The following is a 27,975-nucleotide window of genomic DNA, read 5'->3' on the forward strand; positions in this document are numbered from 1 at the left end:
CTTGACGTTATGATTGGGTCCGGCAGTGTTATGTGTGATAAGATATAAAAAACAAATATTTGCACTTGATAGTAATAACTGCTATAATTTATTGATATGTGTACGATTTAATGCGTATATCACATTATTTCTATATATTTTCTCTATATAATCGTATCATTGATATACTACTTAAATAATTGATATACATCTTATCATCAATAAGAATTTCGATTTAAAAAACGATAGAACGTTTAAATAAGCACGTAATAGAAGAGTATATTAAATAATAAAGAATGAGACAAATGCATCTCTGCATCTGCTAATACAACGTTAATATTACAGGTCGCAATCCTCTTCATGAGCTGTGTTGGTGTAAAAAAGATAATGCTGCAACTATATGTGAAACATTCCTAGAGTTTATGCCGGACTTTCCAATCAATAGGACAGACTTACAGGTATGCAATAGCTCCAAACGATCTATTTCATAAAGTTGAATACGACTAAAGAGTTCCAATATTTTTAACATTTTAAGTTGTATTTTTTCGATTTCAAATAAATATTAAATGTGTGCAAAAGCCCTCTCGGATGTAATTATTCCAAAGTAGTTTTTGTTACAAATTTATTACGTTTAATTCCTTAGTAGCTTACCTCACGGTTTACTTAATATAAATGCCAAAAGCACTGTGTAACAAATTTAAAAAACGTTTAAAATTTACCTTTTCTATATGGTAAGGTTTCTCTCTACATATTTAACAACCATTTTTTTGTATGTTTATGAGGAGATTCAAATTTTATTTGAGGCAAATGCCATATAAATGATTAGTCATTTAGTATCGATTGTTCTGAATTTGGTTAACCTATGTGGATATGTTTAATAATTGTAAAACTTTTTTAGGGCAATACTCCATTACTATTGGCGTATATGAATGGACAGGCTGCCATGTGTAGGGTTTTAGTCAAAGCTGGAGCCTGCCTGGCGCACGAAAATAAAGAGGGCGTCTCTATATTTAATTATCAGGTAATTTTATTTCAAACTAGGGAGCGTTCAAGTATTACGTAACGAATTTTGGAGGGAGGGAGGACCCCTCCTTTTGTACAACGTTACGATGCGGGGCGGAGATTGAATTAAGCCGTTATTGTTTATATTATTTTCGACTTTCCAGTACTTTTACACTTTAATGGTAACTTTTAGGTACAAAGAGTCACTAGGTGGTCACGAAACGTTTTACTATACTTGGGCACAGTACTGTACTTGGGTACACAAAAACGTTACGGCGCGTTAAATAGGGGGTCAATAATATCCAAAAATTGCGTGACGTAATACTTGAACGCTCCCCTAGCTGTAGTTTAGAAATATGAAAATAATTGTTGTGCCATTATTAAAATTTCCCCTAGGTAGCGACAAGACAGCTTCTCCACAGATTGTTAGACGCATTGCCCGCTGAAGCGCCATGGGCGGAAAGCGATCTATGTCAAGAGTGCGGTACTAAATTCACGCTGACTATGAGAAAACATCATTGGTATGTAATCTATCTGAATACTTATATTTTTAACAGTAATAAAACTAGATAGTAGGAAGGTTCGAAAGAAATCGAAAAAAAAAGATACTATAATTTTACATTCTACTTTAGATATAGTGTATTTGTTTTAAAATAATTGAAAATGCACATAAAATTTTAACATTTTAACAATTTTAATTTTTTTCTTTACAGTCGTCACTGCGGCCGAATGTTGTGTAATAAATGTTCCAGTCAAGATATTCCCATATTAAAGTTCGGAATGAATAAACCACAACGGGTTTGCGAAATATGTTTTAATGTCCTACAAGTTGGTGCCAGTTAGAGTAAGCTAGAAAGAGTTACGGCCCTACGTAGATACAATGCCTTTAGGATTCGGATTCTTTCAATTGCAGGATTTCTTTTCCCAAAAATAAAAAATATTAATATAATTTAATATAAATATATTATGTATGTATGTATGTATGTATGTATACATAATATATTTTAATGGTTAAATCTTCAAATTTCTGAGAGTTTCTTTCATAACTACAATGTTGTAGTAAATACTGATTTCTAAACGCGTTACTTTTATTGTATACCATAGATTAAGAAAGCCTGTAGACAAGTGCCGTAAATATGTTTAATCTGTGAAGCAATACTATAGTCGACGCTAAAAGCATAGATTATGCTAAGTGATAAATTTGATACGAAAATAGACAAGTGCTGCTTTTTTAATTACTGTCAAAACTGGATATAACATTTCAGGAAATCCCTATACACAGTACACACATTAATATATAATAAATTCTGATTACTCTCCCCAATGACTACTGTAAAGTGTTAGCTAAAGCCTACCTAATTGTAGCAACTGTAATGTTATATCCAAAATAAACCGTTAATTAAATGTTGACTTGCTGCTGTACTTGTTATTAATATGGATAATGCATTGTGTTGTAAGATAATACATACATTTTCCTTATAGAATATGTAATATTTAACTTGTTGTCTGTCTGCAGTTTGCAGCTCCTAAAGGCATGAACTGATTTTGATGAAATTAATTTATAGAAGCTATGATTAGGAGATAATCTTTATAGCTGTTTGATGTTTTTTTTTTTTATTTAGGAAGTCTCTGTTCATACATTGTTTAAGAATATAATTTAGAAGTTAATCTTAAGTTATTTCTATTCAACATTTTAAAACAAATTTTCACGGATTTCTTAAAGAAACCTAAGGGCAGTAGCATGTTAATTATTTATAAACATTTATATCCCATTGTTTTTTTTTTTCAATACTAACTCAGTCTTATTTTTTACTAGTTAGTGTAAAATACATTTCGGCTGAATGGCTTATGCAAAATTATTTTCTATGTATCAAATTAAATCTTAGGTATGTATATTATCTTATGAAAATTGTTAAAATTTAATTTGAATGGTTATTTTTTATTTGATTAAATATATTTTATACAAAATTGTATTTTATGTGGTTAATATTTACTTAAACATTTTGCATTTTATGACATTCCATAATATTGAGAAGTAATGTGTGAATCAAAACATCCTTTTGTTATATGCTTAAATAAAGTGAATTTATAGTATTTAATGTGTTTGATTTTTTCAATTGCTTTTTAATACATTTTAACAATTTTTAATAAAAATCAAAGTAAATTAAAATTTATTTATTTACATAAAACAAAGTCTCGCAACACTGATCATTAATTATTGAATAAATTACTAATAAATCTACAACCCAAAGTTGGAACATAATTTGGGTAACAGAGCCATTTGAACGAGACTTACTTTAACCTTTTAAAAAGATCTTTGTTGACACATTTGTCAAGAACATGAACATAGTCAACAAGTTCCTCTTCACATGTTTCAGCAGTGTTTGAACGAGAGTTCACTCTGTTGTTACATTCTTGGTATTTTGCCCACATTGCTTGCATCTCGGGCTTTTCATGGCATTGTTCCTAGAAGAAGTATTGGTAAATAAACTGTTTCCTAATATAATCTACATTCCGTGCTAACTACATTACCTACAGTTCTATTGAAAATACATGTTTTTATTATTTTCATAATTTAAGTCTAAAAACATTTCTTGTAACATATTATATATATTTTTTACTCATAGATTGTCTATGATTGATGTATTTCCACCCAGCACTGTTATGTTGGGACTCGCCTGAGACTCAACCTACAGTCTGATGTATTATTATAATGTATGTCTAATTAATAATCAAAGTGTACCATAAATGGCATGATTCATTACTCCAACAAATATAAGAACATTAAAATTATACCACAAACTACTTTAACATTACACATGGTAAAAACTGGAAAAAGTAGGTATTTAAACTAAAACCTTGTCCACATTAATACCCCTTGCCTTTTTTCATGCTTCATTCTTCATTCTATAAATATATCACAAAAATTAATTTTTCCAAACAATATATGTATCTTCATTAAACTCGGCTTCTAGCAGTCTTAAAGCCCAGGAAGGTGGAGCTTATATTTTAGCCAAAATATTTTTTATTAATTTTATAAAACTCAAGGAAAATCATTATCATAGTATGTATTAAATACTTAGGTTAGGAGATAGATAATTATGCAGTAGAGGATATGGATCTTAAAATTATATGTGATCGTGGTTTGTAAGAGTACATAATCTTATTTACCCGTAACTGTGTCTGCGGGTCAACTAATTCTTCTTCCTCTGCCTCTTCATCTTCAGCACGAACTACAGGAATAATTTTCTCGGCCATTTTGTCTGAAAGACAAGATAACAATAATAAGACACTATTCTTATAAAGCACTTTTGTGTACGTAATTAAGTTTAAGTAAAAATTGGGGGACTACACGCTTTAAATTCATCAAAAATTACCAAAATCGGTGACGCAACAACCCTCTTTTCTATGTACACGAAATTAGTGATGTGAATTGTGAAGTCTGACGAATGACGATCCGATCCTAAGTGATCGAGTCTTAAAGCATTATATTAATGATACAATCGATTTTCGGATAATATCGAATCCGTATTATGATTAGAACAGTGGATCAAATATCAATTTATTTTTATGTTGCGTTTTTAATATTCATTCAACCAATCAACTTTAAAAAAAAACAAATATTAATATTTACTCGATTGAATGCCATTCGATTATGTGTATCGAAAAATAAAACTTTAAACATACTACCCTATACAATATACATTACCATATATTAAATTTATATAATTACCGATTACAATCTAACAGTACGAGTACAGTGACACTGAAGAACATAGATATATTTTAAAACATTCATGTTGTAACAGTAATCTATGTTCTATGTCAGATAATTTTTGAAGTGAAACGCAATAATACTGTGGTAGGGGAGCCCACGATGCTAAATGGGGATTTACTCGAGCGTCGTAGAGACCTATTGGGATGCAAAGCTTAGATAAAAAGAAGAAAAAAATGTTATATGATAAATTCCTTTTCATCGGTGGGGGAAGCGGCTATAGATTGTTAAATATGTAAAAAAAAACTGTTGCATGGACATCCTCGAGCGCGTCAGATATTGATAGCATCTATGCCCTACGTATTTTTAATAATGTACGTATATTAATCTGATCGTTTGCATGATGCGGGTGGTTGTATTTAAGGGTTGAAAATTAAAAAAAAAAAAAAATTATCGAGCGCGTCAGATTTTCTAAGGGAGTGTTAAGTGCACCAAAAAAAAGCTCTCATTCACTAATCTGACGATTTCGATGGGACGCAAACCCACAGCCATTTTCTTAATTTGCAAAAAAAAATCGCAATTTTGAAATACTCAAGGGCGTCAGATTAAGATATATGTGGTTCATCTTTATGTTCTAAACGTACTGTCTCATAATCTGACGATTATCTAGAGGGATTCGCCTGATCTGACAAAAAAAAAATAGAAAAACGGTTCACCTAAAGGGCCATCCCTGCAACTTCCCGCTAATTCCATTCCTGGGCGCTTAAAATTGATATTTTGAGCTCGCTGAGTTCAAAGAAATAACATTTCTATGCATTTGAGCTCTCCCAGCTCGAAAGTCTGATAGAAGTTTCATAGAACACTATTTTTGGAATTTTCAAACCGCAATAACTTTTGAATGGATCAAGCAATTTTCACGCGGTTGGCGGCATTCGACGCAGTTTTATCATCCTCATAAATAATTTTGCAATTTTAATTGATCGAACCACAAATTTCGGAGTAATCCCGAAAAAACACTTTTTCGGGTTTCTTTCGTGTACGATATCTCTCGAACGAATCAACCGCTTTTGACCAGCTTGGTGGCGATCGACGTGGTTTTTCAAGCTCAAAGGCGGATTAGTTTTTGAAGTTGATCGATAAAGAAACCACTTAAAAAAAAAATATTTCTTATTTTTTTAAGATTTTTCAAAATTTCTCAAAATCTATCGGTCCGAATCGGTTCAAATTCACAGGAAATGTAATTTTGAGGGAAATGTTTAGAACGCCGTTTAGTAGATTCCGATCGGTTTAAGGAAATGTAGGCATCACGCAGCTGCACGCATTTAACTTTATCGACGAATTTTTGTTATTTCGGCTTGCGGAAATCGTCAGATTATATATTTTTCATTATTCTTGAATTATTTCCTTCAAAATAAAAAAAAAATTAGCTACGCTCGAGAATGTCGAGATGACGTTTTTTTTTTACAACTTTGTTGCCCTCCCCTTTTTTTCCGTCACTCTCAAATTGTCAGATTAGTGGAATATACACTTTTTAGGATGTAATTAACTCACCCTACCTTAATCTGAGGCGCTCGGGAATTTCTGATGGTCAATTTTTTTTTACTAAACTGATTCTGTCTCCTTCACGTGCGGCTTTATATATGGGCCTCATATTTTGTGGAGGTACTTAACCGGGTACAAGGTATCCCCCTATATATTAATCTGCCGCGCTTGAGTAAATCCCGAAATCCCCTCTTGGGCTCCCCTACCACTGCAAAATAATTAATAATAAATGCAATATAATTAATAATAAATAATTAATGCAAAATAATTTATTGAAATCTCAAATGACGATTTGTAAATAAAATGCCACGTGTTTTTATTATCGAAGAAAATAATAAAAAAATTAAATTTATAATTTGTATGAATTTTCGACACTTTGAATATTTAAATGACAATTAATTCATTAAATTCCTAACATATCTTCCTTTTTCCCACCCTCTAAGTCTTGGAAATCTAAAGTTTTAGATTTGTATAAATATGAACAAGACTTAAAAATTAGATTGCCAAAGAAGTTTTACTTCTGACATATGTACTTTTTACGCACGTACTTATTTTGACGTAACAACGTCTTATAATTCGACGGAGACGGCTGCACGCACGAAAAAACATGACTCATGCGGCGTTACCTCGCTCTGAGGCGTTCCATTTAAGGTTTGAAGTGCAAGCGAGAGCGTGGAACGAGCGACAAAGAGGCACAATAGGCCTCCGCGTTCGTTCGTTAAAAAATTACATAATTGTATTTATGCGTACAAAAAAATGTAACTTGATCAATTCCATTGTGATTTCCATTTACCTCCTTCTCTATATCCATACAAAATATCTATCAAACAAATAAAATTAAAATTTTCTTTTGAAAAATGCAACCATTCCATCAGTATTTTCTTATGACGTTGTCACGTTCAACTATCGTCAGTAAACCGACATTACAGACAACCGATTTTTTTTATAAATATCGTATGTGGCTAAAATAAAATGTAATCGCAATAAAGATATACACATATAATATATTTTGAGCATAAATATATTTTGCACCATGTGTCCACAGGTACGGAGGACTGTGTATAGTCTGTAAAATTATGCTTTCAAATAATTGTATATTGACAGTGTAACATCATCTTTATTCAAGAACTAGAAGTTGTCACCATTGAGATTTGAGACAGTACCTATGCTGTGAAATTTTATTTTAATTATTTGTCTTTTTAAATAATATTAGAAAATAAGCTCACTTGATAATTTTTCCTATGTGTAAGAAATAAGTACTTGCTTACAGAAATAATAATGTTGCGTCATTGCAGATATTATGTATTATTTTTTTTACAGTTGTATTGAATTCATAACATATTTTGTATATATAATTCAGGTTTGTTTTAATTTTTAACTTATTATGTGGCATTTCTATTAATGATATTGTTATTCATTTGTATATTATTTTTGTTTTCTCAAATAAAATGGTTGAGGTTATGTTTTCTCAGAAACATTTACATTTTGTATTTCAGAATGAATGGTGGAATGGAGCATAAGGCACCAGGACATAATGCAGTGCTGCACAAGGCGCCTAAAAACTACAAACTGTTAATAGATCCATTTCTTGTAAAAGGAGCCACAAAACTGTACCGATATGATGGAGTTGTACCAGGGGATCAAACATATCCTCCTGTTCACTGCAGAGATCCCAGATCTCAGCTCTCCAGGATTTGGAATAAACTTGAACCAGCTGATTTACCAGTACCTAGGTAAATTATTTTATTTTTACCCTAATAACATTATGATAATATTAGAACCAAACATTACCTAAACATACAAATGGAACCTTAAAGAAAAGGTTTGTTCCTTCCTATAATGGTTTTAAGTTTCAGTAATTTCGATATAATGTTAACTTAATAACTTTAAAAAAGTAGTATGTATACTCTTAACAATATAAACAATTATTGCTAATCAACATTTGGTACTATTGCATAGGAATGATGTTTTGTTTAACAGTTTTTGTACTCTTAGTCAACACAAAAAATATGTTTTAGGTGATTTTTGTTAGAAGAAATTAGAATATCTCTAAAATTTATTCAAGAATTTATAAAATTTGGTTATAATATTCTTTGTTTTTATTATGCCATTTGCTCCAGTTATACCAACATAATATCAAGTTGACAATTGACTGATGGCGGGAATTTAAAATGTTGATAGTACAGTTTTGTGTTTTGTTGGTGAAGCATCTTTAAGTGTTCTTGCATTTTTATTTTTATATACATTAAGAATCAATATGTTTTAACATTTATATTGCAGATTCAAAATAGATAAAAATTATATCGGAACTCCACCAGCTGTCGAGATAACTATAGGAAATTTAAATGATAACATAGATCAAGCCTTTTTGTCTGACATGATGAATAAAGTTGGCCCTTTTGAGGAGTTGACAATCTTTTATCATCCATTGACTAACCGGCATTTGGGCTTTGCAAGGGTTGTATTTCATGAAGTTAAACATGCCAAGTTGTGTATAGAAAAATATAATGGCAAATCTGTTATGGGAAAGGTATATCTATTGTATTATATATAAAATAATAAAAAACAGTAGTTTTACTTGAAGGAGTTAAAGGAGTAAAAATGATATTAAGATAAATTAGACCACCTGGTTTGTTATATTTTAAGTAGGTAACAAAATCACTCACATAACCAAATTTTAAACACACTTTATATAAAAGGAAAGATATTTTGAAATAAAATGTAACTAACTTTTTCACTAGCAATATTAAGGTACGTGCTTCTTTAGTGCTTATTATTGTTTAAGGTGTTAGAAGTACTGAATGATGCATTTGGTAGAAAATGTCAAGAGATATATGAAGATAAGACCATGGAGAAAAAACCACAACCAGTTCCGATTAAGATTCCACATGAAGACGTTCGGCTGGCAAAAGTTGATTCTACTCTTAGTAAGAGGTTAGAGGATACCAAACTGGTTGAGAAGGTACATTAATTTTAACATATAACTCAAACCTAACTAATAAAAATAATGACAAGTAACATTTAAAGAATTTTAGAAACGTTGAAGCTTCAATAGGTTAAATATTCAATTCAAGACTGGTTCTTATGAACAACAAATTCAGTTTTCATCCAATGATAATAATATTAATCCAGTGGCTCTACAGATTGCATCCATTTCTTTCAACACTTTTATTGTTTTTATAAGCAAGTAAGCTACCTTCACATGGTGATTTATGAGTTTACGGTTTCCTCATGATATTTGCCTCAACCATAACTCTCAGATGAATGATATTGTTTTTTGTTTAGAATGTACCGTAGAAATTTCAGTAAAATTGACTAAAATATTATATCAATAATTTGATATAATATTTAAAAAAAAACCTAATTTGTTTTGTTCTAGGAACCATACTCCCGGTATAAAGACTTGGAACATAGTGATAGTAATTCCCGATGGTCTGACGATGATCGCGAATACCGACATAGGCATAGGCACAGGAGTGAAAGAGACAGAGATAGCGATAGAGACAGAGACAGAGATGGGGATGGTCATAGAGAGAAGAAGGACCGGTAAGACTTTTTCCAACTCTTAATATTGTGGATAGTCAAATCATTTCTCAAAATTCAATGTTATACTGTAATAGGTTTGTAAAATCCATTTTGCCAGCAATACATAGACTCGCACTTTTTTTTCGCGGTGAAATGTATTACGCATACTCTCTTGCTACGCGACTGTCTTGTGATTAAGGGTGATGTGGTACTCGCTACTGTGCATACCCACTAAATCAAACCCCACGGCGCTACCAGCCGTCCGACTAACTCTGTTTCAAAATTTTTTAGAACTAATAAGAATATTAAATTAGTAACACAGTAATAATCTTTAAAAGATATGGGTGTGCTATATTTTTATAATTCACCTTTCTTTACTTTTTTACAAGCAAACGATGTAAAAGGAAATGCAAGCGGAAGGAAAGGTACCTAAAACACTTATGTTCCATCTTTAATCACTTTTGCTTATTCTTATTCCTTAAAGCAGTGTTTAACTTTAATAAAAAAGTTTCTTGTGGTATTTTTGTTACTTGTATATTGTATCATGTCCATGATTTATGCCAAGCAGGCGAGGCCTATATTTTATTTATTATATTTATACTGATTACCTTAAATTTGATAATATTTTATTAAACTGATATTTAAATATTGTATTTGATTAAATTTTTTGTATGGCTGTACGAGCATGTTACTTTTTTTCTTTGCTTTGATGATAAGGCACTCCCTTTCAAAGTGCAATTTTTTGTATTATGTCCAAAATGTTCATATTCTGATTATAATTTGCATCTGAAAAAATAAAATGTACATTGAACATTTAAAACTTTACAAAACTCTATAGTTGAATTATTTATTAATTTAGTTATTTTCTATTTCCAGACACCGAGAGCGTGAGCGAGAGCGGTATTCACGTGCGGCAGAGACGGAGAATACGTACGCGACGTCGAGTCACACGTCGGAAGTGCCGTTCACTCCCACCGGACCACTTAGCTACGACCCCTACTATCAGACGCCTGGGTAATTACAATTTATATAAATAAGTAAAAATATATAAATAAATATATACATTAGACAATAGAGGTTTTGTAAGGAAAGTATAATTATTTTTATATAAACAATGCATATAAGGTGTTTAATAAGGCTGGTATTAGATAAAGCAACAAAGTAAAAACCGTAATTTATAGGAAGTATAAATTACGCAATTAATATATTTAATAAATATTATTAATATTATTATCTGAATATCGCAGCATTAATTACGAAATGTTGTTAATTGGTTTTTACCCTTAACCTCACCGCTTTCGTGGCTTGGTTGACGGCAAAACAAAGAATTGTTCAGAGTTGGAAGGCACAATAAGTCAGCATAATTACTAATAAAGAAAAATACCACATATTTTGGGCCATAAATATATATCTTAACAGTTACGGGTATGGATACGGGCCGGGTGCGACTCCGGGTGGGTCTGGCGTGTGGTGGGATTGGCGCCACGCCCACCACACGCCGCATACTCCGCACACGCCCCATCAGCACACGCCCTCGCACGTGAGTATATGCCTATACAGCAATTTACACATACAAACATAACGTGCTTCCTATCTCACCGTACAAATATTGAAAGTCACTAATTTTATTGCCGCTTTATTAGGCAATCAGTAACATTTTTGTCTTAACATCCACCAAAACTATATTCATAGCAATGTTAACAATTAAAAAATAGTCGCGGCAATTGACTCTTAATTTGACTGTTAATATGCCGTCAAAAGGAAAATTTAGTACCCAAGCGTTTCTATTTGTATTTTACATTTTATTAATTCAGCATTACATAAATTAAAAAAAATATTGGTTGTTTGTAAAGTAGGTTTACGATCGAGATGTTTACGTGATAACGTCTTATTGGTGATATAAGTTTTTGGGAAGTAAGGAATTAATGAAGATAACAATTTTTTCAAATTTTAAATTACATCTATCGTTTTATTCACACTTTTGATGATAAATTTCGGGTGTAAAATGACAAGTTTACTTATTCGACTATGATATACATTTTTCTTCATACATTCACGGAATGACTGGCAGCGCTCGAGATGAGACGGGAGATCGGTCCGTCTCTCTCTCGTTATACCTGCGATCGCGCTCGTGAGGTTTTGGTGTGACACAAGTTTCTGAACATGTCACCCGACTAATACGATTTTAAAGACGTTATCACGTCAAAAAATTAACATGACTAATATATTTTTGCTTGAGCGCGATTTTTCTATTTGTTTCCTTGTAAGATGATATAATATACGTACATCAATTAATCCATTTGTGGCTTAATTACTTTTTTGGAATACAGGGAGCCTCATGTAGATGCTACTCCGTAAGTTGTCATCCGTGATTACTTAACTACTCATATAATGTGTATTCATAATACTATAAATTACCGCATAATGCCTGTTTTTTGGCTTATTCAATCATTATAACACCATAAACTATTGTAAAGTCGGAGCGGCGTTCTCGCAAGACGCCAGAATGGACGACGAACGCGACATCTCGCGTCTCACCCGAAAAGAAACCAGAGAAAGAGAAGGAAAAGGTTCGACAATAGATAATTCGGCTTAATGTGAATTGGATACGGTATTTTAGAGCATGAATAAGTTTATATACGTAGAAAGATAAAAAAGGTTGGAGTATAGTTTTAGCTTTACGGTCAGTAATTTTTAGAAACAACATAGCATGTAGCTGATACATTTGTATTAGAGCATGTAACATTTTATAAACGTACGTACGCACTGTTACGTACGAACGTATAATACGTACGTTCCTCTGGTTATTATAAAGGTTTGTTGTACATTTATATAGCTATGTTTTGCATAGTACAAAAATAGTGTTTATATAAAAATGTTATACTGTAGGATTATTATATAGAGATATCGTATTAGAATGAGTATTTATGGTATTTAGCCAATAAATATGTTGCATGAATATTTATATAAAATTATATTTATGTGACGATTTGGAAACTCTATTGTAGGTAGTCTTTAAGTGTTATAGCATGTGTAGTCTATAACAAAATGTATTAATTTGTATTAAAGTATAAAAAACAATATTCTAGTGCATCACAATTCACAATATTCTCTTGAGTAATGTCAAGAATCTTCAAATTAGATTTAATCTTTGTTCGCATATGTGCTTAAAACGCTTCCAAAAAAGTTTAAAGAATTACCTTAATAGTGCAGATAAAGTTTTTAAATGGAATATTTATGTCGCAAAGGAAATACCACAACCAATACCAGAAGCGGAGGCGCCACCTCCGAAAGAGAGTTCCGTTGAACCAGAGCCGAAGCCACCGCCACCTGCCGATGATCACAAGAATGTTGATTTGGATACAAGGTTGGTCAAGCTCGAATAAAAAAAAAAGTGCGCACGCACTTACGCACGTACAAAGTACACATATCAGAAGTAAAACTTCTTTGGCAAACTAATCTTTAGGTATTGTTCATATTTATACAAATCCAAAACTCTAGATTTCCGATACTTAGAGGGAGGGAAAAAGGAAGATAGGAATAAAAAATTAATACAATTTTTTTTTTCTTTGATAATAAAAACACGTGGAATTTTAATTTACAATAAAATAAGTTTGATAACTTGCGTCCTGCGATTTCGGATCGAGTTTATTGATTAGTTGCAAGATTTGTTGTTTGTGAAGTTTGCCTACCTTTGATTGTCATTGCGCACTATTATACGATTTATTAAATAAATAATCTTTCAACCATAATAAAGTTTTTTACAGAATTCATTAATAGAATTATTACTATCATTGTTATCGTTATTATATATTTTTGTTATTAATGGCTTCGAATCTCTTCGAATCAACCGTTGTAGGGACAAGAAAAAGATGGCGCGTAACGGAAAAATGTACGGTATTTTTTTTTCCAACGCCGATAAAGAAGTTTCACTTCAAAAAACATGGTAACCGGTGACCATAATTAATGTGGGAACAGTTTTATAATTATTTATTTGACGTGGTATTTAAAATAAAATAATTTATTATTTATTTAACAACTTATCGACTTTTGTACATAATACGCATTAAACATTATATTTATATTGAACTGAAAATAATTTACTTATTTTTTTTAGAATCGCAATGCTATTAAAAGGAGGTGCTGGTAGCGGAGCCTTGGCGCCTCCATTTCTCGCTTTGGGAATATCCTCGGAGGAGGAAGAAGACGCCCGTCTTCCCACGAAGATACCAGACCTGGATGCACCGCAGCCACCATCTGATGATGAAGGTATACTCATTTAATTATCAGGCCTTCGAAAAAAAGTGCGTGCGTACAAAGTACACATATCAGAAGTGAAACTTCTTTGGCAAGGAAGATATGTTAGGAATTTAATGAATTTAATTGTCATTGAAATATTAAAAGTGTCGCAATTAATACGAATTGTAAATTTAATTTTTAAATTATTTTGCATAAAGTCCGCCCTTCTCATTCTCTCTCAATCGCTATCTCTCTTTTCTTCGACAAAAACGCTGCACATCTTCGTGACGCTAATATTATTATTATTATTGCGTTTCATCCGTAAATAATATAAAATAGTATGAATTGTCATTCTTTCCTGGCTTCATCCTACACATTTTTGTGTTTGTGTCTCTTACCTGTCGCTTTCTCACTCTCTCCCACGCCAAATCCTATTAATTTATGTGTCTGTCTCTTTTTACTGTCGCTTTTTCCGTTGCATCCGGTTTGAAATCACAACGATTCTAAAGAAGTTTCACTTCAAAAATCTTATAAATATATACATATCTAGACTAAGATTATATTTGCAGGTTCAATAAGTGAAGACCGTGAGAGCATCATCTCAGTTAACCAAGACCAAGATTTCGACGCTGAGCCCTTGTCTAAGACCCCGTCACCCTATCTCGATCGAGATAATTATCTTGAATGTCTTAAACTTACTATTAAAAGGGTAAGGAATTTATACCAACCATTCAAATTAAATAAATTAAAATTAAAATGATACAAGACAAAAATCATCTCACTTCATTGTCTGCTTCATGTCAGTCTCTATACTGTACGAAATAGTTATTCTTTTTGTTAATATTTGAATCTATTACTGTTAATTTTTTCTATTATTTTCTATATTTGTATGTTATATAAATGTATACAGTTGCCGCATTGGAGTAATCTGTAATGGTAGCTTATTTTGTAAAAATAAATTGTTTTTAAAAAAAATTATTAGACGCCCAAGTATTTGCTTTTTTCGTAAAGGATTGCGGCTTGTGTATGTAAAAAACTGGATAAAGTTGAAACTTGTAGCAAATTTTTCCTTAGCCCAATATCAGAAAACATCGTCTTGGTCTGATGATTATTTTTTGACTTAAGGCATTATGACAGGAGAAATCAAGTTTTTTGTAAAATAATAAAAGTTTTTTGTCAAAAGTATTGCATAACTTGGAATTGAAGAAGAACTGCACATTCACAGTAAAATGTTTAGCAAAACTTACAGAATTTTAGATTTAAAAACTTTTTGTTATTTTAGCAATTGCAGGAAGAGGAAAGAAAAAAACTACCTCAAATGGACAAGATTGGGTCGGATATATCATCGTCTGAAGATGAATTGTTGACTGGGGAGAAGAAACATCATTCTCCGGAACCTCTGGATAAAGATAAGGATAACTTAGATGATGATCAGGTCAGTTTTTATACTTAATTTCATATTATTTTTTAATTAAGTACAAATTTATAGTGTATAGTTAGATCTAATCGGTTTTGGCTAAATATTTTCCATGATTGATCAAAAAATGTTTTAACTAGTAGATGATATTGTATACTTGTGTGTGACGAACACACAGACACGATTACCACACAACTGTTTTTCTTCTGTTTAAAAAACAGATAAACTCTATTGGGAAAATAATTTAAAATCAAGTAAGTTTCGTCACAGACTATAACAAAAGTGAAGTATTTTTATAAATTAGCAATTCTTATTATTATTCTTAGGGGGCGTCCATAAATTACGTGAGGTGTTTAAGGGGGGGGGGGGAGGGGGTCGAGTCAAATCTTATTTAATCTTACGTTGGAGAGAGGGGGGGTCTCGGCAAATATCACGCAATTTTATTTCTGATTGAAAAAAAAAATAGGAAAACGGTTGACCCTAAAGGCCATCTCTGCAACTTCCCGCTAACTCCATACCTCAACGCTCAACATTTCACTTATTTTGTTTTAGTCGAAATAAAAGCACGAAGCAATTTTTTGCACACGGGGGAGGGGGTTGAATAAAATCTCACGACATCTCACCAAGGGGGGAGGGAGGGTCAGAAAATTTAAAAAAACACCTCACGTAATTTATGGACGCCCCCTTAGCAATTTAGCAACAACCTAGCTTTTCAATTTATGTTAAAGATGTCACTATCTTCACTGTCTTCGACCGAGGCTAAGATCGAGGAGCAAGTCCCAGCCGAGGGGTATTTTTATCCAACTGCGCCTACGCATCACTCACATTACTATCAACATGTATGGCCTACAGGTTAGATACTTTGAAGTAAATTGTTCATGTTTTCATACATTTAATGTCAAAATTCAATTCAAAAATATTACATTAGCCTCTCGTGAAATTCCGGTCTTCTCTTGAAAACGTTTAAAGGAACAAAAAGCGATTAAACCTTCATTATTTTATATATATATATAAAAAATATATATGTATATATATAAATTGTAAACACAAAATTAAAAATCCATCTTATATTACAGGGTATGGAGGTGCGGCCTATGCAGGCGTAGTACCAGCTGTGGGTGAAGTACCTCTGTATGGAGCTTTTCCTCCACCCATTATACCACATTACCCACCACCTCATGGGCATCACACGCATAACTATGATCTGCAGGTATTCATCTAGATTTATAACTTTATTTTTTTTTGTTTTACTTTTCCAGCCTTTGGTTAGGGCTGTGTTTACGATGTTATTTTCATACAAAGATAATGGTTACCATGGTAACTATACTAACTTCCATGCTTTTAAATAAGACTTACTTTTCCGGCTCGAAGGTCCATGAATTTGGTTATGTAATCGTATTTATAAAATTCTTGTTTTAACATTATTCAGTACGATTATTTAAATAACTACTACTTCAAATCTTTCTTTCATTTTGCGAATGTTATAAGTGTTAAAGTATGTTTGCTGAACGACGCGAAGGATTTACTCCATATTTTATATTTATTCAATACATATTTCCTTGTTTTATAGGAATTAGATAACCCTCACTATCCAACCATCAACTGCGTTATAGAGCGAGTGAAGGCAGAACTAAAACAGATCTTGAAGAAAGACTTTAATAAGAAAATGATCGAAAGCACTGCTTTCAAAAATTTTGAAATATGGTGGGATGAGCAGAGTAGGAAAACTAGAACGAAAGCAAAGGAGGAAGTTGGACAACCATTGCAGGTAACGTTATACATTCAAATATGCTAAGCAGGTAATATTCTTTATTCTATACTAAAACAACTTTTATTTACATATGTTGACTCAAACTTTTCGATAATTTTGACAAGTGCTCGCGTACGTACGATAAATTCAGTTTCTCTCAACTTGAACACAGATTTTCCATATTTTGTATTATTTACACGAATAATGTTAAAATATGCATTTTTGTGCTTCTGTTCAATTGCAAGACTTTAATATTATTATTGTGTTCATGTTAGATCAGAGTTAAAATAAGAATTCAATAAAGTGAATTTTACAAGTTTTATTTACCATTGAAATAATAATATGCACTCCGGGAGTGCCGGCAGAAGTGAAAACTTGAATATTAACGTTGTGCATTTTTGATATTTTGGAATGGTTAGGGAATAATTTTGCACGCATTGCTTTAATTAACAGTATAAAAGTACTTTATGTGGTAGAATACAATATTTATTGCGCTATCGTACACAAACATGACAATTTACATTACATTAAATACGCCGCGCCAGCTGTCTACTTTCCATACGTCTTACTAATTTTCGATCAGGTCACTTGTCCTGACGCGAGTTAAACATTTTTTACCCATTCCAAAAAAAGTGTAAAAGCTAAAGAAGTTTTCACTTCAAAAATATAAATATTCGCAGGATATTTCAAATAAGAAAGAAGAGGTGGATTCGATTAAGTCTATAATGGAGTCGAGAGAGCTTAGTCTAGAGTTGGGTGGTTACGGTACTGGCGTAGGTCTGGGTCTTCGAGCCACTATACCCAAGATGCCCAGCTTCCGCCGGAAGAGGAAGATACCCTCACCTGTGAGGATGGATGAGGACAGTTCCAAACGGCTTAGTGATCAGGTAATTTGTTTTGCAAGTGTTTTATTAAATACCTTTTGATATCGACTCTTTTGAATATAGGTTGCAATTACTAGTTTTTGTTTGAGCTGTCTTCACCGAGGCAAAACATGGAAAATTATAATTTAGTTTAAATTGTGACTAATTAGTAACTTATATCATAGTTCTTCTTCGTATATGAAATATAAAAATAATGCCCTATAACATTTATTTCTCTTTTATTAAGGTAAAAATCAGTTGTCATATTCAAAATTTTGAATTCTTTTAGTAGCTTAATTAAAATAATAACCACGTTTTACTTACACTAGCAATTTGTATTTGGAATTTTAGTCTTTATTATGTTTCAACTTTAATAAAATATTTTTAGGAGGAGATTGTTCAGAATTCAGACGAAGAGAAAGAAGTACCAACCAGTCCCAGGAACAGAAATACTGGTTCATATTTATCAACAGGACGGAGGCGCGACTCGACGAGCTCATCGCGGTATGAGATTTTCCTTTTCTTTTGAACCTGGCCTTTTCGTAAAAGGATCAAGTTAGTTTATTTTCGCAAATGTTCATGCTTGTACATTTTGTTGTATGAGAAAATTGAGAGTGCTCAAATAGTCTTTTTATCTCTTCTTATTCTAAAACTGAAAAGTTTGTTTTATCATTTCTATAACAGTTTTAAGTAGAGCAGTATTGGCCTAGTGGCTTCAGCGTGCGACTCTCATACCTGAGGTCGTAGGTTCTATCCTCGGCTGTGCATCAATGGACTTTCTATGTACGCATTTAACATTTGCTCGAACGGTGAAGGAAAACATCGTGAGGAAACTGACATGTCTTAGACCCAAAAAGTCGACGGCGTGTGTCAGGCACTGGAGGCTGATCACCTACATGCCAATTATATTTAAAAATGATGGTCCAAGATCCCAGGGCCGCCAGACGTCACGTATTTTCTGACGGATGAAATGTGGACGATTGGGTAGTGTTAGTATGTACTATGATCGTATGCCTACCTGCTAGCTTGGTCAAACGGCCAATTTCCAGGTATCAGGTAATCAAGGTACACAAAAACATTACTTACTTCACGTAAATTCTCATGGCTGATTTTTATATATGTTTTCGAGTGTATAGTTAAAAATAAATTGTCAATACTCCCAGACACTTTCCGTCGGCCATATTGCTTAACAGACGCTTTAAGGGTCTCAAAATAATTAGTCAACTTCACGTAAATTCTGACGCTCCATTTTTATATATGTTCATCCGACAACTATTTTAAAAGTTTTGACAAGAAGACAGACCGATCCAAGGGGCCAATCATCCCCTAAACTAAATTTTAATATCTCTATGAGTGGGAGCTCGAGAGCATTATCTATGCGCATGAGACTGAGTGAGACCGACTGCGCTGTTAAAGCCATGAAAATTACTTGAAAAATTATTATTATTCAAAAAGGGCAAGCAAAAGCCGTTTAATATTTTGAAGAAAAATGAAGAGTACCAACAAGCATTTCACCGTGTATTCAACATAATACAAAAATTTATCTGTGATGTTTACAACGTTCCTGGAATAATTGATGTAGATGCTGCCAGACTACAGTTGTTTATCATTTACATACATAGTATCTGATATAAATGAAGAATTCAATCGAAAGAATTTAAGAAACTTCGATGCCAGTAACTTACCACCTTGTAAAAGTGAGCTTTGGCAACAGTTTCGACGGGCTAGCTTTGGAACAATGCAAGTATGAAGATGATAAATATTTTCAACCCCGAAAACAATGGCTGGACACTACAAGATGGTAAATATGATTTTCATTGGTTCGATGGAGATCAATTACCGGGTTTTGTCAGTGAGAACAATCAGGTAAATTATTTTCGTTTCTCATATTATTTGTATCTTTTTAGTTTTTTCAGACCTTCATTGTTTAACTTGTTTTTTACAGAGGAAGAAAATAAGGATAATGCTGATGATGACGATCACGATTTAGATATTCAATTTCAAGATTGATATTTGATGATGATGATAATGAATATTAAAAGCCACTGTTAAGAAATATTGAAGAATTAATATTTTTCCACTTTGTTTCCAAATTTCCAATAAATAATTAATTAAAAAAATTGCTGCTATTTAAATATAAGTGGTATTTTTAAAAAAAATATTTTTTAGTTCTAATTAATAAATTGAAAAAAAAAATGTCGGCTAACTTTAGTATTATTTATTATGTGTCAATTTTTTTTCTTATTTTTGTTGCTATAATTTACTTGTCAACAAAAGTTATAAAAATTATAAAATATCTGTACAAGTAATTTTCATGGCCTTAATAGCGCAGTCGGTCTCACTCAGTCTCATGCGCGTAGATAATGCTCTCCCACTCACAGAGATATTAAAATTTAGTTTAGGGGATGATTGGCCCCTTGGATCGGTCTGTCTTCTTGTCAAAGCTTTTAAAATAGTTGTCGGATGAACATATATAAAAATGGAGCGTCAGAATTTACGTGAAGTTGACTAATTATTTTGAGACCCTTAAAGCGTCTGTTAAGCAATATGGCCGACGGAAAGTGTCTGGGAGTATTGACAATTTATTTTTAACTATACACTCGAAAACATATATAAAAATCAGCCATGAGAATTTACGTGAAGTAAGTAATGTTTTTGTGTACCTTGATTACCTGATACCTGGAAATTGGCGGTTTGACCAAGCTAGCAGGTAGGCATACGATCATAGTACATACTAACACTACCCAATCGTCCACATTTCATCCGTCAGAAAATACGTGACGTCTGGCGGCCCTGGGATCTTGCTCTATGATCATGAAACAGATTCCGAAATCTAAGGCCAAGACCTAAAGGTTGTAGCGCCACTGATTTATTTATAAAAGTTTTAAAGTAGAATATTTGGGCGGTATTCTATATATCCCCGTAAATATCTTGTAAAATACTTCAATTACCACCTATAGATCTTCATCCAGTTCATCATCACATTCATCTTGGTCGGGATCAGAGCGCTCTGCGACGTCACGTCGTATGACAGCGCCGCGGATATACTCTGATACTGACGATTCGGAACTTGATGAGTCGCAGGTGCGTAATATGTAAAATATCACGGAATTAAACGTCGGTCGGTAAGTGACCTAAAATTCTGGTTAACCAAGATGTAATAATTGAAACGTCAGAAGAAGTATCAAAATATTTTTTTTCTTACAACTACTTTTGTATAAAGCGCGGTGCCAGTTACCTTCGGTGGCTTAGATCATCATTAAAGGTTAACATACAGGGTTCGATTTCCCTTAAAACTGAGTTCCAACCCTATTTGTGTTTCCACCAAGCGCGGTTGGGGACTTTAAACAAACTCATTTTGGTAAATAAAAAACTTAAAAAAATTAATCTGGTTTCAGTAACATAAATAATTGTAATCCTTAATTTAAATATAATTGTATATTTTGTTGCAGTTTAAGGTTATTTCAAACAAAGAGAGGCTACGGAAAGTTTACTCTTCTTCTGACAGTGAAGAAGAACAAAGAAGAGCTGAGAGAGGTAAAATTCTCTTCTTTTCCTGTAATGATAGAACTAAGTGTTGTATTCTCCTTAAAGCCGGGGTTTAAGTCTTAAGAAATAATTATTTCAAATCAAAATTCATTTGATCTAAAAAATTCAAAGAATATAAATTATTTTCGACAGAATTATAATTCAAAATTAATTATATTTCAGAGAAAACTCCAATACCACCTGTAGAGGCATCCGCGGATGACAGATTGGGATCGCCCATACTCTCACCGGAGCCGCCCAAAGATATGTTCGACAGAGTATATTCAGATTCAGAAGAAGAGAGGGAATACCAGGTAATTTCTTTTGTATATATTACACTGATGATTTAAAAAAAAACGTATTTTCAAAAAAAAAAAAAATTGTATCAAGCTTATTTACTATAGATCAATATATTATGTGAATAAAACTCAGTACTAATATTTATTGCTGTAATAATTTATAGGAGAAAAGACGACGTAACACGGAATACATGGCTCAGATTGAAGAAGAGTTCTTGGAGGAACAGAGACGGAAAAAGGAGTTGGAGAACGTACCCGAACCTGATAAGCCTCCCGATGAAAGGTATTTTAATAAACCATGTATGGGAATATTAATTTTTTGTTTCATTATTATATTATCATTGAATTATGATTCAAGTTGAAACCAACGAATTTTTTTGTCTAATTTTGTGATAAAATACGATTCACAGTAAACAAGAGTCACCTGAAGAAAGCCGCCTCAGTCCACTCAAGAACCACCGCAAGTCACCGGAGAAAAAACCAGCCAAATTGGAAGAAGGCGAGATTTCCTCAGAAGAAGAACCACTCGAGGCTCGCAGGAAGAAGGAGAGGAAGCAGAGGAAGACCAAGAGGAAACCGGAGAAGAGAAGGCCTTCAGTCAGCGATAGTCACACGGATACCGCAGTCAGTGTTAATGGGGTTAAAGAGGTTAATAAATCGATTAGTGTCTAAGATGGATGTAAATCTTTAAAAAATTATCCGCGTAAAAGATATTTATTTTGGGGTATTCAATATCGTACGTATACGTACAAATTAGTACGCGTATACGCTATCTTACACAATGCGTTTAGCTCATTTTTAAACTAACGAATGAATTCAATCACCCAGAATTGTTAATCACTAATATTACTTAAACCCTTTAAAACATTTTGACTGTCTTTTTTAAGGGAAGAGCCAAACTATAATCAGCTATTTGAACTTTCCGGATCATTTTTCTAAGTCTGCATATTCACTAATAAAACCTTAAATATTGAATGAAACCAGTTATATTAATAGATAGACAACCATTCTTAGAAAATTAGATTTTAAATTATAAAAAAAAATTACATCTAAACCTGAACGCTATGCAGGCAAAGCATGATTACCCCAAAGGGAATGTTCTATCTGAATTTTATTTTGTATACAGGATGAAGTACATTCACCGGCCTCTTCCCCTCGGTCCCAGGCGTCCCAAGAGTCGCAGGAGTCCCAAGCTTCCCAGGCGTCCCAAGTGGCTCTTGACCATTCGTATTGCCGACCGCCGACCGATGCCGAAGAGACACCCGTCAGGCGACTCTCTAACTCTAATCATCTGCATCACGATCATGGTAAGGAATTTATTTTTGTGTCTTGGAATTAGAAGAAAGATTGATTATTATTATTTTTAGATTAAATTTTGCAAGTGTATGTATGTTTGTTTATATTTCATGGGAAAGTCATATCGAGATGATTCTTTTAGATTTTTATTCCAACTTTGAAAACAGGTTTCATAAAAATCGGTTTAGTAGTTTTACCCAGGTAGGTAAATAATTTTGAAAGGTATTTAAAATCGGTGTATATATTTTATGAAAGTTACAAATAAAATTAAGATGTTTAAAATCATTATTGACATTTATTGATAATTGACTCCAAACTTACTTCAGGTTACACATGGATGACAGAACCGGAAACAGAATCTCCTCTTATAAAGGTCGAAGAGATTAAACCCGTGGAAAAGACCAAAAGACCATACAAACGGAAACATGAGATCAAAAAACTCGCTGAAATACAAAATAAGTAAGTTTTAAGATTTACTTTATGTTTAATTACAACTGTATATTTTTGGGTTAGAATTTTATTAAATAAAATTGCATTCTTAAATATATAAATCAAAATGGTCAGATTGGAGTTTTCAGTGATTTTCCATTTATTAGAATTATATCTTTTCCGATTTCTATATGGATAATATCTTTATATAGAAAGTAAGTATGTTTGTAACGAATTGCCTCAAAAAGTACTGGACCGATTTTAAAAAAAATTTCAATATTTGAGTGCTATAGAATTACTGACTATTATCTAATTGCAAGAAAAAAATAATCATCCCCACTAAAACTACTATAATGTTACCCAAGTAAAAAAAATGCCTATAAAATATCTATCATCGAATGCGCTGCGGAAACTATTGATGATAGAACAAAAAAATGTTAAAAAAATAAATACCCACCCGTGCGAAGCCGGGACGGGCCGCTAGTATTATATATAGTCCATGAAATTATGTCATCATAATAAATTCTAGATTTTTGTAATTGGTCACCGGTCAATGCAATGCACAATAAAAACTATTTTTTATTCTAACACTTTTTAGGTTATACGAACCTATGGAGGACTATAAAAAGATACATTCGAATATAACCTTTAAACCCCGCGACATAATGGCGGAGATGCAAGTTATGTATGAATTCCTCACGAGAGGCATAGACAGGGAAGATATAGAGTATCTGAGACGGGCCTATGAAGCCCTATTGGCTGAGGACACGCAGGACTACTGGCTGAATGACACACATTGGGTTGATCATTCTCCCACGGACATAGTATATAGTCCGCCCAGAAAGAAATCCAAGCGATATAATAATATCTACGAGGATTTGCAGGTATGTGAATTCTCTCAATTCCTCTCAAAAAAACAAGAGATTATTAAATTATTTGTTTAATGGTTGTGATGTTGATTAAATATTTATAGATATATTTTTATGTAAATCCGCGATTATATATCCAAGATGTATTATTTTATCTAATCTGTATAACCATTTAATTCATAGTATTTAGAGAGCACCAAAGTTATGTATATAAATGTATATTTAAAAACTATAAATGAAAGATTCAAGTATACTATATGCTAAAATTAGATATATTATTTAATTCAAGTATATTTAAATAAAAGTCACGGACAGCTTTGAATCATCACTTTTTATATTCCGTTAAAGAAAGTTAAATAATCAATTTCTCTTAGTTCTCTTTCATCTCTCAATAAATCTTGCCGATAAAATCGTATCGAGGGCCTGAATTAACTGACATTTTTATATGTTCTAACATAAATAAAATTATATATATCAGACATTTAATGTTACACCTGTATTTGAACCAATGAACGGTTGGTGAATTCAGAAACTAATTTAACGTTTAATATCTTCAGGGTCATTCAAGCGGTTCAGCTCGTACAGAAGGCTATTACAAGATGGACGCTCGCGTCAAAGCTAAGTACAAGTACCATCACGGACGGGCGCCTCTCGCCACGCACGACGAAAAGGCTCGCGCTAACAAGATGCAATTGCTCTCAAGAGAGGCCAGGTCCAACCAGAGAAGACTGCTCACCGCCTTTGGTACTACTCTTTCTCTATCTCTTACTCTTACGGAAGTTACTTGTATATACGGATATTGTTTGGTTGCAGTAATTCTCGAATACAAAGAGAAATACAATGTCATCTGCTTTAATAATTCATGTTTCACATCGATTCTAAAGTTTTAAAATATATTATATTGATTTGACTAAAATCAAATTAAATTAAACCCTTTATTTCTTGAGAATAGCTTTTAAAATACAATTTTCGACTCTCGTACTCTTACGTCTCTGTCCATCAAATTGCGTTTACGCTAGAAAGAGGTAACTAGTAAAGCAATTGGACTTTACGAATTAGGGTCAAATTTATACAAATTACAAACATAAAACCTACTTATAATTTATTTTTAAATGTATTTTTTACAGGAACGGATACGGATTCAGATTTGCTTAAGTTCAATCAGCTCAAATTCAGAAAGAAGCAGCTCAAATTTGCAAAATCTGGTATTCACGATTGGGGCTTATTCGCACAGGTAAGTCTGAAATATACTTAAAAAATTGTTACTATTGCTTAGAATAAAAAAACAACGGACCGGTTTAAATCATATCTCAATATTAAAATCTCTCTTTTAATTATTTACCCCGGTAATCCCTACTGGATGAAACCTATACGATGTTTCAAAAAATGGGGTGTGGCTGTGTCATAGACACGGCCGTGTGTTGTACATGTATACGCTAATATAACGAGTGTGTATATTGCTATAGCTGACGAGTAAAACTTAAATGAAAACATTTTGCATGACAGAGATATGGTTGTGACCAAATTAATCTAACGGCAGTGTTATTTAATCGAACAAAAATCGTGGAAGGCCCTGAAGTATGCGTGAATGTATGAATATGTGTATGTGTGTGCGTATTTGAGAGTGTGGTTGAGAGCGGCGTGCACTGTGTCGGTGTAAATTAATATATTATTTTAATTTTTTAGGAGCCGATAGCTGCAGATGAAATGGTAATAGAGTACGTGGGTCAAATGGTACGTCCGATAGTGGCGGACGTACGCGAAGCACAATACGAAGCGACGGGCATCGGAAGTTCGTATCTCTTCCGAATCGACTTGGATACGATCATCGATGCCACGAAGTGCGGCAACCTCGCACGGTTCATCAACCACAGCTGTAATGTGAGTATTACCTTGTATTTGCACAGGTTTTAAGGTCATTGGAGATCGTAGGTTTGAGTTTATAGGCCTTTATTCTTCTGATATTTTTGAAGAATTATATATAAACACTGTGTACTACAAAAGTTTTTTTGTAAAACTTGGCTTTATTTGTTTGTTTATTAGTGACTTTGGCTATATAACAAATAGATGTATGTCGAAGCAATGGCTCTGCTGTCATTGTCTGATCGGTTTAAAACCTGTAATACTTGTGATTCGATTTGCCAATATTATTAGATCTACAAATTAACGACTATATTTTGATAGTCCATAGTAATAGTGATTGAGTCATTATTATTAAAAATTATGTCGACACCACTGTCAGCTGTCACTGTCATATGTCACAACCTTAACAAAATGACAATGACAGTTGACAGTAGCGCAACTGCTCCGACATATGTTACAACAGCTTATATAGCGATCTCATATACATTTTTTTTATTCAGAAAACTTATTCATTCCTTTCAGCCTAATTGCTACGCGAAGATTATAACAATAGAATCGCAGAAGAAAATTGTGATTTATTCCAAACAACCGATTGGGGTTGACGAAGAAATTACATATGATTACAAATTCCCGCTGGAAGATGAGAAAATACCGTGTCTTTGTGGCGCACCACAATGTAGGGGATTCCTCAATTAATTTATATTTCATTTTCAAAGGTAACATATTTTTAGGGCTTTAGCAATTTCAGTCAAAACTTTAAAAAAAAAGTTAAGCGTCAGAAAACTTGTTGGAAAAACTTACGTGGTTCCTTTTTCGGTGATTTTTTGTATAATCTATCGTCAAATTGTTTAAATAAACATTAACATTGGTAAAGACAGATTTGGAACAGAAAACTTTTAATATTGAGTTTTCGTATGTTTTTCTCCACATTTGCGACATTATCGCTATGACTACTGAAAGAACTTGATTGGGTTCTGTCTTTAGTGACGTCAAAATTATTAAACCCAGCCGATTTTACAGAGTGTCCAACATAATATGAAATCTTTAAATAAATCGTATGTTTTCCGATACCTTTAGCTGAAATAAAATCAATTCGTTATTTATTCCAAACACACTCCATTGTGGTCTGCTTCAAATTTTATTAAAAATAATTAATTGAATTTCAATGATCTTTTATGATTTAAATAATAGATATAATGAAAGAAATACTATATTTTTCGCGCTGCTCTGTACGAGTATGTCCAGCTCTGTACATTTATCTTAACCTGCTCACGAATTCACGAAGACTCTGACTGCCTCAACGATTACATTACTAATAAATGTGTATAGAGTGTGCTTGTGTGGCGTGAAAAAATCAATTTGTATTATATTACGACTGAGTAAGGATAATCTTATGTCTGTGTGTTGTGTATATTTACTGTGAATAATTCGATCTCGACTGTTCGACGAATTTTGTAGGGCAGTTTATAAGTACAGTACTATAGGGGTTTTGTTTGAACTCGCTATTACGATTAATTTTGTATCTATAGGATATGAGAGCTATTTTGTACATGTCGGCTCAAATCCTTCCAATGCAGTACGTTAATGATAGTTTCGTATTATATAAGAATGTAAATAATAAAATTATGCAATTTGAACTGTGTTTTTATTTTACCAAGG

The 27,975-nt window shown here is 32.7% G+C and overlaps 3 protein-coding genes across 8 annotated transcripts in view; 2 read left to right on the forward strand and 1 right to left on the reverse strand.

The window, feature by feature from the left end:
- Positions 1-1,949, forward strand: part of LOC125053500 (rabankyrin-5) — a 47,675-nt gene extending 45,726 nt beyond the window's left edge. Inside the window, exons 18-21 of the mRNA XM_047654862.1 lie at positions 325-437; positions 878-1,000; positions 1,378-1,502; positions 1,695-1,949. Coding sequence (XP_047510818.1) covers positions 325-437; positions 878-1,000; positions 1,378-1,502; positions 1,695-1,824 — 491 coding nt within the window. The 3' untranslated portion in view covers positions 1,825-1,949. The remainder of the gene's footprint in view (positions 1-324; positions 438-877; positions 1,001-1,377; positions 1,503-1,694) is intronic.
- Positions 1,950-3,141: 1,192 nt separating this feature from the next.
- Positions 3,142-4,744, reverse strand: LOC125053502 (cytochrome b-c1 complex subunit 6, mitochondrial-like). Of its 2 annotated transcripts, none has more exons than XM_047654866.1 (3): positions 4,715-4,744; positions 4,153-4,244; positions 3,142-3,447 (listed from the first exon to the last, which is right to left on the reverse strand). In XM_047654866.1, the coding sequence occupies exons 2-3, from the start codon at positions 4,237-4,239 to the stop codon at positions 3,274-3,276; spliced, it is 261 nt and encodes an 86-aa protein (XP_047510822.1). In that variant the 5' UTR covers positions 4,240-4,244; positions 4,715-4,744; the 3' UTR covers positions 3,142-3,273. The 2 variants fall into 2 exon arrangements, with proteins under 2 accessions (XP_047510822.1, XP_047510821.1); XM_047654865.1 differs by lacking the exon at positions 4,715-4,744 and adding an exon at positions 4,359-4,481.
- A 2,634-nt stretch (positions 4,745-7,378) lies between these two features.
- On the forward strand, positions 7,379-27,953 carry LOC125053877 (histone-lysine N-methyltransferase SETD1). Of its 5 annotated transcripts, XM_047655473.1 has the most exons (31): positions 7,382-7,483; positions 7,559-7,598; positions 7,735-7,971; positions 8,519-8,768; positions 9,024-9,200; positions 9,618-9,784; positions 10,153-10,188; positions 10,640-10,777; positions 11,183-11,303; positions 12,241-12,333; positions 13,012-13,130; positions 13,881-14,032; positions 14,572-14,711; positions 15,285-15,437; positions 16,148-16,271; positions 16,496-16,629; positions 16,990-17,187; positions 17,850-18,056; positions 18,421-18,536; positions 20,993-21,116; positions 21,485-21,569; positions 21,744-21,874; positions 22,024-22,142; positions 22,270-22,507; positions 22,986-23,166; positions 23,482-23,614; positions 24,183-24,468; positions 25,011-25,197; positions 25,581-25,687; positions 26,140-26,334; positions 26,839-27,953. In XM_047655473.1, the coding sequence occupies exons 3-31, from the start codon at positions 7,736-7,738 to the stop codon at positions 27,010-27,012; spliced, it is 4,521 nt and encodes a 1,506-aa protein (XP_047511429.1). In that variant the 5' UTR covers positions 7,382-7,483; positions 7,559-7,598; position 7,735; the 3' UTR covers positions 27,013-27,953. The 5 variants fall into 5 exon arrangements, with proteins under 5 accessions (XP_047511428.1, XP_047511431.1, XP_047511433.1 ...); XM_047655472.1 differs by having other exon boundaries at positions 7,379-7,598; XM_047655475.1 differs by having other exon boundaries at positions 7,379-7,598; positions 22,270-22,483.
- The last annotated feature ends 22 nt before the right edge of the window (positions 27,954-27,975 follow it).

The sequence above is a fragment of the Pieris napi genome, chromosome 11 (genome assembly GCF_905475465.1).
Source record: "Pieris napi chromosome 11, ilPieNapi1.2, whole genome shotgun sequence".
Taxonomy (NCBI): Eukaryota; Metazoa; Arthropoda; class Insecta; order Lepidoptera; family Pieridae; genus Pieris; species Pieris napi.

Coding starts and splice junctions, on each gene's coding strand:
- LOC125053877 (XM_047655472.1), top strand. CDS start 7,736: ATGAATGGTGGAATGGAGCATAAGGCACCAGGACATAATGCAGTGCTG. Junction 7,972..8,518: donor GCTGATTTACCAGTACCTAG/GTAAATTATTTT, acceptor TTTATATTGCAG/ATTCAAAATAGATAAAAATT. Junction 18,057..18,420: donor CCAAACGGCTTAGTGATCAG/GTAATTTGTTTT, acceptor AAATATTTTTAG/GAGGAGATTGTTCAGAATTC.
- LOC125053502 (XM_047654866.1), bottom strand. CDS start 4,239: ATGGCCGAGAAAATTATTCCTGTAGTTCGTGCTGAAGATGAAGAGGCA. Junction 3,448..4,152: donor ACCCGCAGACACAGTTACGG/GTAAATAAGATT, acceptor TACTTCTTCTAG/GAACAATGCCATGAAAAGCC.